This window comes from Fusarium flagelliforme (assembly GCF_020744385.1).
Source record: "Fusarium flagelliforme strain FIESC 12 MPI-CAGE-AA-0113 chromosome Unknown B0J16scaffold_4, whole genome shotgun sequence".
Taxonomy (NCBI): domain Eukaryota; kingdom Fungi; phylum Ascomycota; class Sordariomycetes; order Hypocreales; family Nectriaceae; genus Fusarium; species Fusarium flagelliforme.
Window position 1 is genome coordinate 3,095,198 of NW_025763506.1, and position 15,163 is coordinate 3,110,360.

The window sequence follows — 15,163 nt, forward strand, 5'->3', positions numbered from 1 at the left end:
CGGTCGCTCCACTATGGCGGTGTGGGCCGAAGATAGAGACAGATATTAATATGTCATGCCTGCTTTTGTCCCCGGACATTAAGAGTGGGTTGACCGATCAGATCTCTCAGCGTCCGTCTTTAACGCCCGCAACAGATACTTGGCCCGCAAATCAACACGTGAGAATGCCTCTGAGCGGCAGAGACCAGCAAGGAACTGAAGCACCAAGCCTGTCGCCAGCCGTTCGCTACCGGCATGACAGTTTTCTAGCTTCGGCCAAATCCTCAAGACAGGTGCAGCAGTGCATTCCTGTACTGTATCAACGGGGAAAAGTCCGAGAATAGTGCCATCTGCTCTTGTTCCCTGTTTCCGGTGGCAGTCAGTCAGTACTGTAGAGTAAGGTAAGTCCAAGGGTGAGGCAGAAATCAAATCAGATCAATTCCAATATTGATTGCTTTGCCTCAAGGTGGGGGTTCCAGTTGGGGCCAACACAGGTTCAATACTTCGGACGAAACCATGTTATCTCCTATCTCGAGGGCCTCCTGCTGCTCTGCCAATCTTGGCATTTGAAGGTTACCATCACCAGGTAAGCGTTGACCATGGAGGCAGAGGCAGCCTCGGTCCTAACAACCAGAACATCGCCAGTGAAGTCACTGTCAAGAGCTTTTGCTTGTACCCTGGCCACAGTGAACAGTTACGAACGGTATCCAAGGCTTTGTGCGTTATCTCTTGCACGAATGAGTGTGAGCCATGTCTGCATTCCTACGTGGTTGTAAGACCCTCGTCGCTGTTCCAAAGCCCACGAGGACTGGAGATTAGATAGGCTGGCTCCCAATCACGAACTGTGCCTGGCTGTACTGTACTGTATGTACTATTATCAGTCCGGAGATCCAAGAAATGCACTATCCGCATTGCAGAAGAAACGGCCGCATATCAATTCAAGGCCGTTGTACGGTAACCTTATCTCAACGCCATCGCCCTGCATGTCTGTGATACATGGCCATATATGTGTCGCTTCCGCTGCCTTACCACGCATGTTGGTCGAGACTGCATGACGGCTCTTGTAGCACTTCTATTTTCATTATCAAAGAATTCTGAAACATTCGAGTACTTCCTTCAGCCTCAAGGGTCAACGCATTTAAGGCGTTGACCGTAGCTGTTCTTTGTTCACCTCAAGTCCGTTGACTAGACGTCTTTGTTCCACGGAGCCGATAGGGACATGAAACGCCATGTTAAATTTGGATTCTTTGGAAGGCGAGGACGGATCGACGGATCGATATCATGCGGACGAGATGACTCGTATAACGAAGCAACAAAGCCTCTTCAAGACGTCGTTCCCAGTTATTCTTGAACATGAGCGAATTCCTTTGTCGACTCGGCCGAAATGATACTATTCTTGCAGTGTTTTGATGATCATATACGAAGACCTCCGAGAACATGGATCCTTCGGTTGTTTATATGTCGATGAGCCCCCAAAACTCGGAAGACTTTCATAATGGGACTGGAACACAACAATCATGCGAACGATAGCCAGGAATATGATAAACTCTTGGATACACCTTCCATTATGTCTGCTCATGGCGCTTACCAAACAATACACAGAAGCCAGACCGATGACAGATGAAAAGACGAGCCTGAGTAGGGAAGACGCCGAGTCGCTGGTGTACCGCATATTGAAAAGCTCCGAACTCCCTGAAGATCTGATCAAAAATGAAAGCAATGCTTCGAGTAACGATAGCCCAAAGCACGATACGATCTCGGGTACTGAGAAGGGTGCTATTGTAGGAGGAACAGTGGCTGCCGGGATTATTCTGGGAGTGACAGTGTTTGTTGGTGTTCTTATCTATAGACAATATCGTCTTCGACATCAACGTCTCAGGGGTCAAGTCGAGAACGCTACATCATCAAGCAAGAGCTCGAGGCCTGGAACAAGTTTTGGTAGCTCAACTTATCGCTCTTGGCGCCATACATTCAACCACCGGGTATCAATCCCAGATTCAGAGTCTGTCTACTCTCAGCGATCTTTTGGAAACTCTTCTGCTACTGATGAGGTCGGGATGCTTCCAACTCGATTGTTTCCGCCACCAACAATACCACAGAAAGCTGCTCAGATGTTGGGTGTAGAAGGAGTTTCGACTTCGGGATCAATTACTCCTTTGATAAGAACGCCTATACCATCACCACGCTTGCCAAGTTCGACGTTAGGCCAACACTTCATGGCAGGGGATCCTTTGACTCAGAACCCTTCACGGCAGCACCCTCTGCCCCAGGACCCCTCAACGCAAGGCCCTATACCAACTACTCCGGACCCAGTTGCTGGTGACGTCAATAAGATTTCAACAGATTCTCGGACTCGAACGTCTTCCAACTGCACGATGAGCACCCTTGGTAGGGAACTGCTCCACGATGTGATGCAGCCTTTACCCCCAATCAAGTTCAGCCCGCCTCCCGACAAGACAGCCTTCCCTCGCCCCCCTCCGCCCATCTCGAAGACGACGAGGCCGCCGCCTGTATCAATGAATAATTCAAAGGGTCAGAAGCGAGCGCCGAGCAGGCGCTATTTTGTGCCCTTGTTCAAGAAGAATGGGCAGCTGCCGAGTCCAACATCCCCAGACGTAGCCCTAGCCACAGAGACAGGTATAACGGAGGAAGAGGAATCCAATACAAAGCCAAAGACAGAGACAGAGACAGAGACAGTACTGAGGGACTCGTTGAGGGCTGGGCTGTTCTCTTTAGGTGAGAACAAGATATGAGCTCACAAGACCAGACTTTTACCAAACTATATATACCCCCTGATTCATTATTGCTTCTTTTTTTCTTTAGTTTGTATTTATTTTGTTCGGATCCACATGTTCAAGCAAGCGAGTTGATTGGCTTTACTGGCTTCCTCCTCTCCCTCGCTTGATCTTAACAAAAGAGTGTCTCATAGATATAGATAGGGCTTTAAACTGACGTTGTATGCTTTCATCTGTCTAAATTCTGAGCAAGGCGTCCGTGGAACACGTGTTTTGGTCCTGTTCCAGATGCGGAAGTGATTTCATACATGCAGAACACAGTTCCCCTTATCATCTTTGGGTGACTTTAGTACTCATAACAGCCTGTTATCTCCCTTAACTTCACTTTTTGTATTCCTGTACCAATCGTGATTGAACAGGTTCATTCTTCTCCTTCCATTTCACTCGCATACTCAGACTACAGCGTCGTAGTCGTTGAAACCTTGCTATCGTCTCAAATGGTTGCTTAGTCTTAACAGTATAAAACCAGACATTCAGGTGTTATAATGAATTGTTAATAGAGCTAGCTCTCTGTGATTACTCAGTATGGATGTTTGGTCTGTTGGTCCTCAGATTTCATATCGTGGTCTCTTGAATGCCTGCTCAGCTACATGGAGGCCAACAGCTGGGCGGAAACTCATTACCAGATGCCGGCCATGGCCATCATGAGATATAACATAGGAGCCATTGGAATATTCTCAAGGTGGTTTCGGGACGTATTGACCGCCTTATTGTCTGCTGGGTAGCGTTCAGGACGTTTTAGCAAAGCGAGGCCTCACTGTATCTTCAACTATTTAAGCTTGCAGTGTTTGATTGCTATCAATGTGATAACACAAATACAGCTATTCAAGTTCATCATACTCTAGCTTTCTCCAATAAGACACTGGTCATCTTGCTTTAAACCTATCGAAGAGTCAATAACCAGTCTTCAGACCCATCGGCCAGATATGCATCACAGTATACCCACTGCTTCCACTCCTGCGAACTCCTCTCAGCAGCTATGGAGGTCTCCAATCATCCAGGAAAAGTCCTTGCGCTCCTGGAAAACATCTGCACAAGTGGCCGTACAGAGAGATCCGGCTGATCGCCTTCTCCTCAGGACATACGATCACATATCTGGGAGCCAACCAGATGAGCTTGGGCACATGTATGCCAGAGCATCTAACATGTCGCTGAAGACCTCGCGGACTCGATGATCGACTCTAGAGACGCATATGTACAATAATCGATGGGTTCCTACGCCTTTTATCTCTTTCACTTCTTCACCTGAAGCGCTTCATAACCTTGCAAACTTCAGAAAACGCCGTCCCTATAGGCAAGATCAAGCCATCATAGTCATCGATACGGCAGTCCGTTTCGAGGCGAAACGTCTTGTGATCAACTACGGCGACGAGATGAGATATTACAACATCCAGGATCCATATGATCTATCTCAAGAGGAACTTAACAGTCACTACATCTGCATCTGGAGAGTCAAAGCAGATGAGGTCGCCGAGTCTTGGTCTTAGGATGAGTTGTCTTCAAATCCAAACTGGTATCAAGATATTGTTCTTCGTTTTAGGGAGTTCCGAGAAATGAGATGGCGAAGACAGCAGGAACAGGTCCAAGAACAGATACAATAGCTTTCAAGTGCTCTTGATGCTCTCAGACGTAAGTGCCGCCAGGTCACACACGTTTCAATACCAACGCTCAGCTAACACTACCAGTGCAGAAACCGTCAGCCGGGAGCTGGGAAATCTCTGAAGGTATCTGATAATTTTTCAAGATGTGATAACTATCGAAGATGAATGCCCTCCAGATGTTGCATGAAGTTGTGGTTTGGAATGTGTATAGGGGATGTTCTATTAAGGCTTCACAATTGCAAGGTTGGATTAGTCTTTGGTTTAGTCGCTCTCCAATACATGTATCTATACTATCCATGAAGTGTATCTTGTCGTCTTGTCTGATGGCGTCAGTGCGAATTGTTGATCAGGTGCTTCAAAGCTTGGTTAGTGTTGTCAAGTCGAGCATGACACAGTGCAAGCGGAAAGCGTGTCAACGGTCCAGTTGTAATGGGGTATTATTCCAAATATGCTCACAATAACAAACAATAACCATAAGTAATGGACATCTAGTGTCGCCCCTTCCCATCCGCCTCTTCGTACACTCCACATAGCCTCGCCAGCTGTGTATAATCCATCTCTTCTGTTATCTCCTGACAAGACATCTGTGAAAATGCCAATAGTATGAATAATGTGTAGGTATGACTATATCCCGTCAATGTCCGCCCCCGGTAAGAGAAAAACGCCCTCGCAATTCAAGCATCCCCCAGATGCTGCAGATTCAAGTGAATGAAGTGTCCCTGCAGATGCATAGCTCCCTCCCATGTTGGTTGTTCATTTGGTTTTGTACCACGTTGTTACAAATTAGCGTCGTTCCTCAAAATGCGATACCCCTCTATGACCGGGAGTAGCAAGGGCGTCTAGCCGTAAAACATGACCGAACGCCATAAAGAATGAAGTAAAGAGGCCGTCTCTCATCGTCCCTGCGCTGCGGCTATCACCATATCGCTCCCAGCATCGGCTGTCCTTGGATACGGTGCTTCACCAGGTCCCAGCCATCGTGGCATCAACTCACGTCGCAGAACGCAGAATGGCACTGCGGAGAGCATTGAATAGTCGATTTTTGGGTGCCCAGTGTGAGGACACTCGAGGCTGGTGGTCCGGGGTGCAGGTGTGCATACTACCGGTCGAATATTGGTCTCTCGAGCATGATACCAGAACGGCGTGTTGCGAGCCTCCATCCTCTTCTAACCGATGACAACTCTTGCGCCCTCCTTGCCCAGCACACCTCGTTCCTTTGGCTTAGGGCTATTCGTGCGTCCCTTCTTGCTCTTGAGAAACCCAAACATGCCGCCAGAGCCTTCACTCTTGCCATCGCCAATATTGTTAGCATCCGTGGGCAAGGTTGCGTCCTGACGAGCCAGCTCGGACCAGCTACCACTGCCATCGAGAGTCACTTGCACGCCTCCAGTAGGACTCGTCATCCGCTGACCGGCAACAATAGGAACATGGCGAGCTCGGAAGTCGTTCTGTAATGGGGGTGGAGGGGCCGGGCGAACAGGGCGTCCCGTGCGACTTTCATTGCTGGTGCTCGGGTTAAGGGGTGACGATTGATAACCTCCATTAACTGCAGGGACAGGTGTCGCTTCATCGGTTGTGATGGCCTGGGGAGTATTGTCCGTGTCGTGGGATCCTTCCTCGGTGGCAGCGCCCTCGGTAATTCTGTCCAAATTAGCAAAAAGACAATACTGAAGGGTTAGCATAGCCACGTACCGTTTGTAAGCAGCTACTGTATAATCAAAAGGCTTGAAATCAGATTCAATCATGCGATATAATTCATCTTCTCGGATTTCCTTCTCAGTTGCATCATCCTTTAGCCGCTCTCGTGGTTTCTGGCGTCTTGCACGAGCCTCAAGTGGAGCCTCTTCCAACAATAACTCTTCAAGGTCGTATGTAGCATCAAAGTTAGTCTTCTCAGACGAAGGAACGAAGATCGGCTCGATTCGCTTTAGCTCGAGAAGCTCGAAATCGAAGCACTTAAAGAATTCGTTATAGATAAAACTCTCCCACGTTGATCCCATTCGAGTTTCACGGTTCGGGTCGAGAGCGGAGCCGATTGCGTAAAGGCAGGAGAGTGACACAGGCGGCTGTGTTACGGGATACTTGGGCGAAGCAGCTTGAATCTGTTGACTGAGAGATCCTTCAGAACCACCTTCAAAGGGTCGCTGGATCTGGTCAGCATATACAAGGGGGTTAGTGTAGCTCCACAAGCACGTACCTTATTATAGATACATTCGTAGAATAGAACACCCAAAGACCACCAGTCTGCCCGAACGTCGTATCCTTTACCAGCGTATACTTCGGGAGCGAGGTAAGCCAGTGTACCTGACTTGCTTGTGAGTGTCCTGCCTGGAACGACATCAGAAGCAACGTTCTGGGTTTGGTTAGTTTTGATACAACAGTGGTTAGGCGAAACATACAAAGTCTGTCAAATGAACGTGACCATCGGCGTCGAGCAGTACGTTGTCAGGTTTGATATCGCGGTGGATGATGTTTTGGCTGTGTACATATCGCAAAGCGCATCCAAGCTCGGCAATCCAAAACCTAACAGCCTCTTCGGTGAAAGTCTTTCTCGAGATGTGGAACCGCAGATCTCCACCAGTCATCAAATCGACCACAAGGTACCTATTATCGAATGTGAGCCAAGATCGGGGATGTGTCGTAGGAGGGCGTACATGTATTCGATGTCCTGGAAACTGTATCTCAAGTTACAGATGAAAGGATGGTTGACATATTCCAACATTCGCCGTTCTCGAATAATGTTACGCACGCTTTCAGATCGCACAACTGCAAGATTCACAACTATTAGCCGGGTGTCACAAGAGAGATGGCTGCACCCTACTCGACGGCTACCGTCAAAGGGATGGAGTAGTACATAATTCTACACCGTGACCCTGAAGCCAAGGTACAGTGAACAGATAAGAAAAGTGACTTGCCTTCATCTTTTCGGATATATTTAAGAGCAAAGGCAAGATTCGTGTCCTTTCGCTCGACAATTCGTACCTTTCCAAAGGCACCTCGACCGACGACTCGCAAGAGGCGGAAATGATTGAGGTTCACTAGGCAGACGGTCAGCAAAATGTGCTAGTTGCTTTGTTTCTGGGCGTAACCGGGAATTGGACAATTGGGTTATTGAAAAAGCAAGCGATTGAGCGCAAAGCAGCGGTCGGGTTGTATGCACGGCACGATACACGTGGGAGACAGGATGATGCCAAGTGAAATGCGGCTTAGAGGTAGCAGATAGCATGCAGGGTGACAAGAACTGTGATAACCCAATGGCGAATTTGAGAAAGCAGATGAAGGCAAGGATGAAAATAAAGGTAGCGGTTGAGTCGTTTGACGTACCTTCGCCGTTGAGGTCGACGGGTTTTCCTTGGCCGTTGCCCATCGTGAGGGGGTCGATATGGTGGACGACGTTGAATTATCGTGAAGGATAGCAAAGTCCCATGCTGAGTCGCGAGTCTAAGGATTGAAACAAGGTGGAGTCGGAGTGCCGTGGCAGTATTTCGCAGGGCACTGTCTCGTCTTTTGCAGCGTAGAGAAAGATTGAGGATTCAGGTTCGGATTGTGAGTACAGTCGGTTTGTGTTGATGGCGGCGATTTCTTTGGTGTTGATAGCGATGATGATGATGATGATGATGATGGCAAGAGGACCAGGTTCGCAGGGGTACAGTAGCAGAAGCAGCAGCAGATTGCAGAAGCAGACGCAAATGCAGCTCAAAAGTCAGCGAAGCAAGACGAGGCTTGGCCTGGCTGGGTTTGGTTTGGTTTAGGACCGGGCGCTTGTGAAGTTGAAAATCGAATCGGGACGCGGACGGCGGAGCAGGGTCTGGACCTTAGCGGGCGGCGCAAAGTACGGGAGGCGAGAATCGGATTTTTTTTTGCAGCGCAGCGCTCGTCGTTTGGTTTTGTAGGGGAGAACCAGCGTCGTTCGGGGGAGGGGGGTAAGTGGCGGCGGGAAGTCGAGGAGACGGCGTGCGACTCTCGGGGGAGAGAGAGAGGGGAGAAAGTAGGTCCTTTTTGAGGGGAAGAAAAGGAGGAGTCCTGGCGAGGAGGGGGCTGTTGCTTGTGGAGGCGTTTCGAGACGTGTGATGGATGTCAAGTCCAAATAGTTGCTCTAGTTCGGAGGGTCCTGGCTTGGTCTTTGAAATTTTTCTTGAATTGCTAAGGACAAGTCCTAGAGGTATCAGACGGCAATAGACGCACCTTGAACTGGTTCGGATTGGATGAAAGTTCAAGGGAGGAGAAAGAAAGAAAGAAAGATTTGATGGAGTGGGTGGGAAAAAGAGGTCTAGGTACCTACCTTACGGTACGGTGTAGGTAAGGCATGCAAGTAGTGACCAGTAGCAGTAATGGATAGCACTGTTGTAGCGGGCAGTTGTCCACTACTAATGGAAGGGAGAGATTGTCAACTGAGCTAGTAGTGGACAGGAGGGTCCTCCTAATAGGTAACGCAACGCAAGTACTAGAGGGCCATACCTACTAATGGAAGGTACACGACAACAATCTACAAATTCTCAATAAAGGATAATTATTCTACAGCAATTCACGATCATGGATGGGATGGCAAGGGGAAAATAGCCACACCGTCGAAACAAAGAAGGAATGATGCCACTATGCGTCTGCCGGGCGCCCATATCAGGGAGAGTAAGGTAGCTCAGCAGCCTACAGGGTCCTGAGTCCCAGCCCAGGGTAACACCTGTGTGCAGTACATACAGTAGTCTGTTACAACCAGCAGAGACCAAAAACTCAACTCTACGCTGTCCTGCCCTGTCTGGTCTGTGCAATCAATTCCGTCTCGCATGTGGTCCGAATCTTCCTAGGTAAGTAAGAGAAGAGCACGGACAGCCGCATATTCACGGGCAAGGCAGGGGTTCCAAAGTACTGTATTCGTTGACCGGGAACATCACCAAAGATGGCCAGAAAGCCACGTCCAGAGGAGCAGTGATTGTCATCGACAGTTCTGCTGACATATATTCCAATTCCATATTAATATTATAGTGAGTGAAACAGAAACAGGGGCGGTTATCAAGTGTCTGGCCAAGGCGTTAGCTTGTCATCTAAGAGACTGCACATCTGCCTGCCTACCGTCCGATGCAATACATACTAGATTACAGTATGTACAGAGAAACGGGCAACTCGAGTCGAGTACAAGTTCTCTCTAACTGCTCTTGGTAGCTGTCAACATGTATCGGTCGATGCCTGCTATGGCTGAACAAGCGAACACTGCAAAAGGTCTTTCCTTTCTGATAAAGTGCCTGGGGAGCAATTGTTATCTCGGCAGGCAGAGAGGATCAAGCACAAGAAGGCTAGCAGTTACAGTCAGAATTAAAAGAGCCCGGGTTCTCTGGTAGCATGGGATGGAATGGCCAGGCTTGGCTTGGCCTGGCCTGGGAGATCCAATGGCATTAGGATTTAACGATAGGTTGAGGGACGAATAATGGGGTTACTTGGGATCCTCAAGAGACAAGAGACGTTGTTGGATGGATTCAGTTAGAGTGTCTGCTCGACTTGAAGCTTGGTTACCGTCTACGTGCCTGGATATCTGGCATACCACATACTCCAGTACATTTGGACAGCCAGCTCTTTTGGCCAACCGTATACAGGTACAGTACTGAAGTTGCTATGCAGTAGTTATCTCACACATCACGAGGTGTTATTGCGACATTGGTTCATCCATCTTGGTGGTCGTCTGGCTCAGAGTTGAGTTCATTACTTCGGCCCCAGACCCATGACAAGGGTCCTGACTCTTGCATCGGGCTACCGACTTGCAAAGGTACTTTGGACTGCCGCATGTTTCCTTGAGAAACGCTTGTACCTCTTATGATACTAACGTAATGTGTGTACCGTACCCTGGTTCCACTGCCGTTTAAAGGAGGGTGGGAGAACGTCCCAAGACGCAGCAGTCAGTAGTACACTCTATCTCTATTTGTACAGTACAGTCTCTAGAGTACCAGTCTGCAATGCAACCGGCAATGCATACAACCTATAGACTACATCACCACCGGCTGGTAGGGTAGTCCACTTTCATCTTACTGAGGACTGAGGGGAGATTGTTGTTGATGTTGCCATTGTTTCAAGAACCACTTAGAAACAGTGAGTTCAATTTTAATTACAGCGCTGTAGAGCGCTACGATACACGACATGTTTCTCTTGTTCGGCGTGTCCGAAGGGGCAGCGCTTGTGGATAAGGCGGCGCGTGGCGGGCAAATCAGTTCAACTAGGAGCTACTACCTATGTACCTACTGACCACTGGGCAGACTTCCATCACAGTAGGTAGGTTCGTCTCGACACGTGCCACGCCAGGATTAGAGTAGAACAGAATAAAGTCAGTACTGTACCTTCTGGCGATGACTCTATCGCCGAGGTGAATCGAATCAGATCAGATCAGTTAGACTACCTAACTGTAACTATGGACAGTACAGTACTGCAAGAGTGCAGAAGAAGAAGGACAAGAAAAATCCCTAGACTAGACTTCAGTACACTACCTAATCTTTGCTGGAAAGCCATCAGTTCACAGGGTCGGGCAAGATCTACGATCTTGGCGGACGGCCAACTAACTTTACATACTTTGTACCCGTTCATTGGCCAATTGGCTTCTCATATTCTCATCGTATCGACAGCATTACAGGTAGACTACAGTAGACAGTAAATCCGGATATGGCATTTGTGATAGATCGTGGATGGCTGATGATGAAGCTATCGGGTTTACTAGCATTGAGTCAGAATTCCAATTATCATCATCGGGAATCGCACTACTCGCTCACACTGATTGGTTGCCCTAGAGTACCGACTGCAAGTAAAGATCTGCTGTCATAACACAGTACTGTACGGATACTAGATTGACTACTCGACAATATGTATCAACTCATGGTCCTGAGCTAATTTATGTGCCTCTCGGAGAATCATCCCTTTTCTGCCTGGATTAGCAGTTTAGCACCTATACACACAGTTGATTGGTTTGACTAGACTTCTTCTGCCAGTGCTGAAGCTGAGTCTGTCTTTTGATGGCATGCATCATACTATCATTACGTTAGAACCAACAAGTCAGGTACGCACCCACTAGTGTCAAGGAGGGAGAAGAAGCTCAGAAGCTGACACACAACAATCAAACTTTTGTTTTGCGACTATCGTTGGCTGACTCAAGTTGTCTTCTGAGTTGAGTTACAGTACAGTACTTCTCTGTTACACGTAATGAGTTGTCGACCAACCAGCACATGTATCCAACCTGTTGGGCCTGGGGATGCATTCACGGATCTCAAACCCCTGCATCAGAATATGTTTGCTCAAATCTGACCGGTCTCGTTCTGCTCTATGTTACACTTGGTTGTCAGACTGGCTGTCTTGTACGACCCTAGCGTCCTTCTGGAAAACTTCGTTGACTTCACATGTCACAGCACGTACTGTATGCATGCATGCACATGTGCAAGCAAGCAGACAAGCAAGCAAATCTCCTTGTTTTGTCTCGAACTTTCAGCAAACGCCTCACCTATGCAGATAAGCGACGGAGATGCCCGCCGTCGACGTCGGTGACATGTCGTGTTAAGGGACTTTCTGTGGCGTCCCTTATGACTTACTATGTGTTATTAACTAAGCCAGGCCAGGCCAGGGTGGGTTTGGCCTCCCGCTTTCCGATGCACATGGACGGATATATTTACCATGTTGAGTATGAGTATCGTAGTTGATCATATTCCCGCCCGTTTGTCTATACCAGATGACCTCGGTTGATATTCTCTCTATACAAAACAGAGATTTCTTGACTGACTAAGGTAAGGTACCTAGTTCGAGGTGGAAGATTGCTTCACTTACACCGGTTCCCTTGCCAAGTGCCCAGACCCATTCCAACGGCTAGGTATCCGTACTATACCTAGGTACCTAACTGTGCAGAAGAGAAGAAAAAGCAAAGAGCCAACAGCTGCAGTATCGACATTGTACCTGCGGTAGTACGGATACAGTACCTGAACCACTCAAGGGCCCCTGCTTCTGTCCCAAGTCTCAACTGCAACGGCGCCCGCCTCTTGGATGCAGGCTGTTGGAGGCTTCAGCCAACCCAGCCAATTCACTAATACCAGAGAACGAGATCCCGAGGGATCCATATGGCACCGCCGTTCATCCGTCTATCCGCTGATGCCGGTGCCTGCTTCAACGGTGTTTCAAAGCTACCCAGGACTCTGAACTGAACGTCACCTCAGTCACAAGGCTGTCGAGTACTACGTAGGTATCCAGGTAGGTTGGTAGGAGGTACTAACATGCACGGAGTAGGATGTCTACAATAACTCCCGTTGGTATCAGTCTATGTGTCCCCCCTTGCCCCTGTTGTCCCAAGGTTCAAAATTCCCCCACTCGTGTCAAATGCCGATCCTCCTATTCTTCCTTTTTTTTCGGTTTGACGCTGTAGCCGTTTTCTTTGTCAGGATTGCTTGCATATTATTCGTATCGCATCCTGGAGATTGGGTAGCTTCCAATAGGATAATCTATGTGCAGCAATTTGCGGTGTGCTTCGGCTTCTCTCATCTTCACTATTGTACGCTGCCTGCATAAATTCGGCTGAATGTGATACTCGCTTACCTTTGATGCAGATCCACGGCCGCGTTGTCAAGCTGAACTGAACAAGGTCACCCTTTCTACGGATACTGAGATCACAGTCAACAAGCGAGTCTTAGTAGTTTGATCTCCCCGTCTACAGTTCGGGGGAAGAAAAGAAGAAGAAAAAGAAAGAAAAAAGTTCTAGAACCCGACCGTCGCACTGTTAGTGCTTGTCGGGTGATGCCGCACATTGGATGGATTCTCGATACAAATTGTCGTAGACTATTCATTAATTGGGTTTGAGCAAAGATCTGTTTCTCCGGTTTGTTGGGACTCTTTCTCTGACTTGGGGAGAGAGAGAGAGAGAGGGTTCGCTTTGTTGTTAAAGTTTTCTGGTAGTATTATACTGCATGTACCTAAGCATCGTGGTCCCAGACACAAAACCGCCCCGTCGGCTTCGCTTTGATGCTCTTTCCACTACTGATTACTCTCTAGTATGCATACACGATGCTGTTATTTTCATCATTGTCGTACGTTTTGCGGTCTAGAGTTTGTAACTGCCAAGACACTCGTGTAACTGAGTCGAGTACCTGAGTCGGATGCCTGTAAATGGAAGAGTGTACGAAAAAGGCTCAGGCTAGGATCGGATAGGTAGATATCTCAGAATCTAACTGATTCTGTTCAGTCTCGATTCCGGTTCCAACTCATCGGTACTATGATACCTACTTTCAGGGTGAGTCAGAAACAATTATCTTGAAGGCCTATCACCAGTTTTCGGAGGTAGCTCCGCATTCTTTCAACCGCACCAACAACAAGCCGATGACCGTATAGAGTCGTTATCAGCCGCGATTTGCTATTGCCAGTTGTATTCGATAACGAATAGCCGGTGAATTCACTGTTGAATCACGCGGCTGGAGCCTTTCACGATTGATGCTACAAGATCTCGCTTTGATGGTTTAGGGTAGGCAGAACTACCTGCAGAATAATGACGATTATGATTGCTTAAGATGATGATGGTCGATGACGTAGACCAAATAACATCACTTCGAGCGAAGAGGAGCTCAGGAAGCTTCCAAACTTACCAATTGCACTACTCAATTGTCTCAACAAGAGTTCTAATCAACAAAAACATATCTTGGATTTTCAATTGTTCTATTACTTCCACTCTACTTCCCACACACTCATCATCCACCGCCATCATGTCTCTCTTCCGCACCATCATGCGCACAAGCGCAACCACCATCCGTCCCTTCCACACAACAACACGCATGCAGATGCCCTACAAGCATGACCAGGACCGCGAATCTCTCCGCCCCGTATCAAACGAAAACTCAAAGTCTGGAACAGACGAGCAGGTGGCCTCTGAGCACGCCGATATCGCTTTTGACCCCAACTCAACGCGGCCCGAGGAGGCGGCTGAGAAGACAAGGAAGAAGACCGAGTCTAAGGGCCGCGAGGGGGAGGATGCCTTGAACGCAAGCGGTGCGAACCAGGAAATCAGCACACCTATGGGTAATGAAAAGACCATCAAGACCAAGGGTGCTGGAGATGAGATTTCAAAGGGAGGATCCAGTCGAGGTGGAAGTGCGCCGAAGAAGGGCGATCTGCCCAAGGCCAAGTAAGAGAAAGGAATCGTGTTATGGCTTAGTGAGATACTGGGTTGCGCATTGTATTCAAGTGATGGACTTGCCTAGGCGGGAGCAGAAGGACGACTATTTGCATAATCGATGAAAGATACAACTCGATCAATGGCGGACTGGACTTGTGAGAATTGAGCTGACACAACTCCTCTGACGTCAAGTGGACATGAATGTAACTTGCGATTCACTGGCATGGCTTGCAAAGATGTATCAGCCAGTGGAGAACAAGTGGCTGAACAATCGTCACAACACTCGTTCCATTGCCAAAGGTAGTTGCTTCGCCTTAACTACGGTTGTCCTTCCGTTCCACTGGAAAGTCTGGTCTTGTCATTTTAGCTATGCCTAAATGCCGTTCGCCGGAACTCCGACCTGACCGGCCCCACACCTCCGAGTTGTCGGCGTTCCCTTAAAAAGCTTCTTTAAACACCGCCCCATGGCCCAACCTTGGTAAGCGCCCGCTTCTTGCTGTATTGTTATTGTGTTGAAGTAACTTGTTAGACCTACGGACTGAAGCGCCTGAGTTGCTTCTGCCAATCTCGATTCACAACGGAGCACTTACTGTTGGATAGACCTGATGCCTAGTTGCTTGCACAAGCACTTGCTGTTTGCTGTATGCTTGTATGAGGATTTGATGTTTGTTAGA

At 48.3% G+C, this 15,163-nt stretch overlaps 3 protein-coding genes across 3 annotated transcripts; 2 read left to right on the forward strand and 1 right to left on the reverse strand.

The window, feature by feature from the left end:
- Window positions 1-1,496: 1,496 nt before the first annotated feature.
- B0J16DRAFT_320374 (uncharacterized protein) lies at window positions 1,497-2,849 on the forward strand (the record flags this gene model as incomplete). The annotated part of the gene is made up of 2 exons (XM_046125565.1): window positions 1,497-2,715; window positions 2,803-2,849. The coding sequence occupies 2 exons, from the start codon at window positions 1,497-1,499 to the stop codon at window positions 2,847-2,849; spliced, it is 1,266 nt and encodes a 421-aa protein (XP_045983234.1).
- A 2,692-nt stretch (window positions 2,850-5,541) lies between these two features.
- B0J16DRAFT_384652 (kinase-like domain-containing protein) lies at window positions 5,542-7,742 on the reverse strand (the record flags this gene model as incomplete). Its single annotated transcript, XM_046131441.1, has 7 exons — window positions 5,542-6,016; window positions 6,068-6,519; window positions 6,573-6,728; window positions 6,775-6,979; window positions 7,030-7,141; window positions 7,264-7,413; window positions 7,700-7,742. 7 exons carry the CDS (start codon window positions 7,740-7,742, stop codon window positions 5,542-5,544), a joined length of 1,593 nt encoding a protein of 530 aa, XP_045983235.1.
- Window positions 7,743-14,079: 6,337 nt separating this feature from the next.
- On the forward strand, window positions 14,080-14,502 carry B0J16DRAFT_320376 (uncharacterized protein; the record flags this gene model as incomplete). The annotated part of the gene is made up of 1 exon (XM_046125566.1): window positions 14,080-14,502. The coding sequence occupies one exon, from the start codon at window positions 14,080-14,082 to the stop codon at window positions 14,500-14,502; it is 423 nt and encodes a 140-aa protein (XP_045983236.1).
- Between the last annotated feature and the right edge of the window lie 661 nt (window positions 14,503-15,163).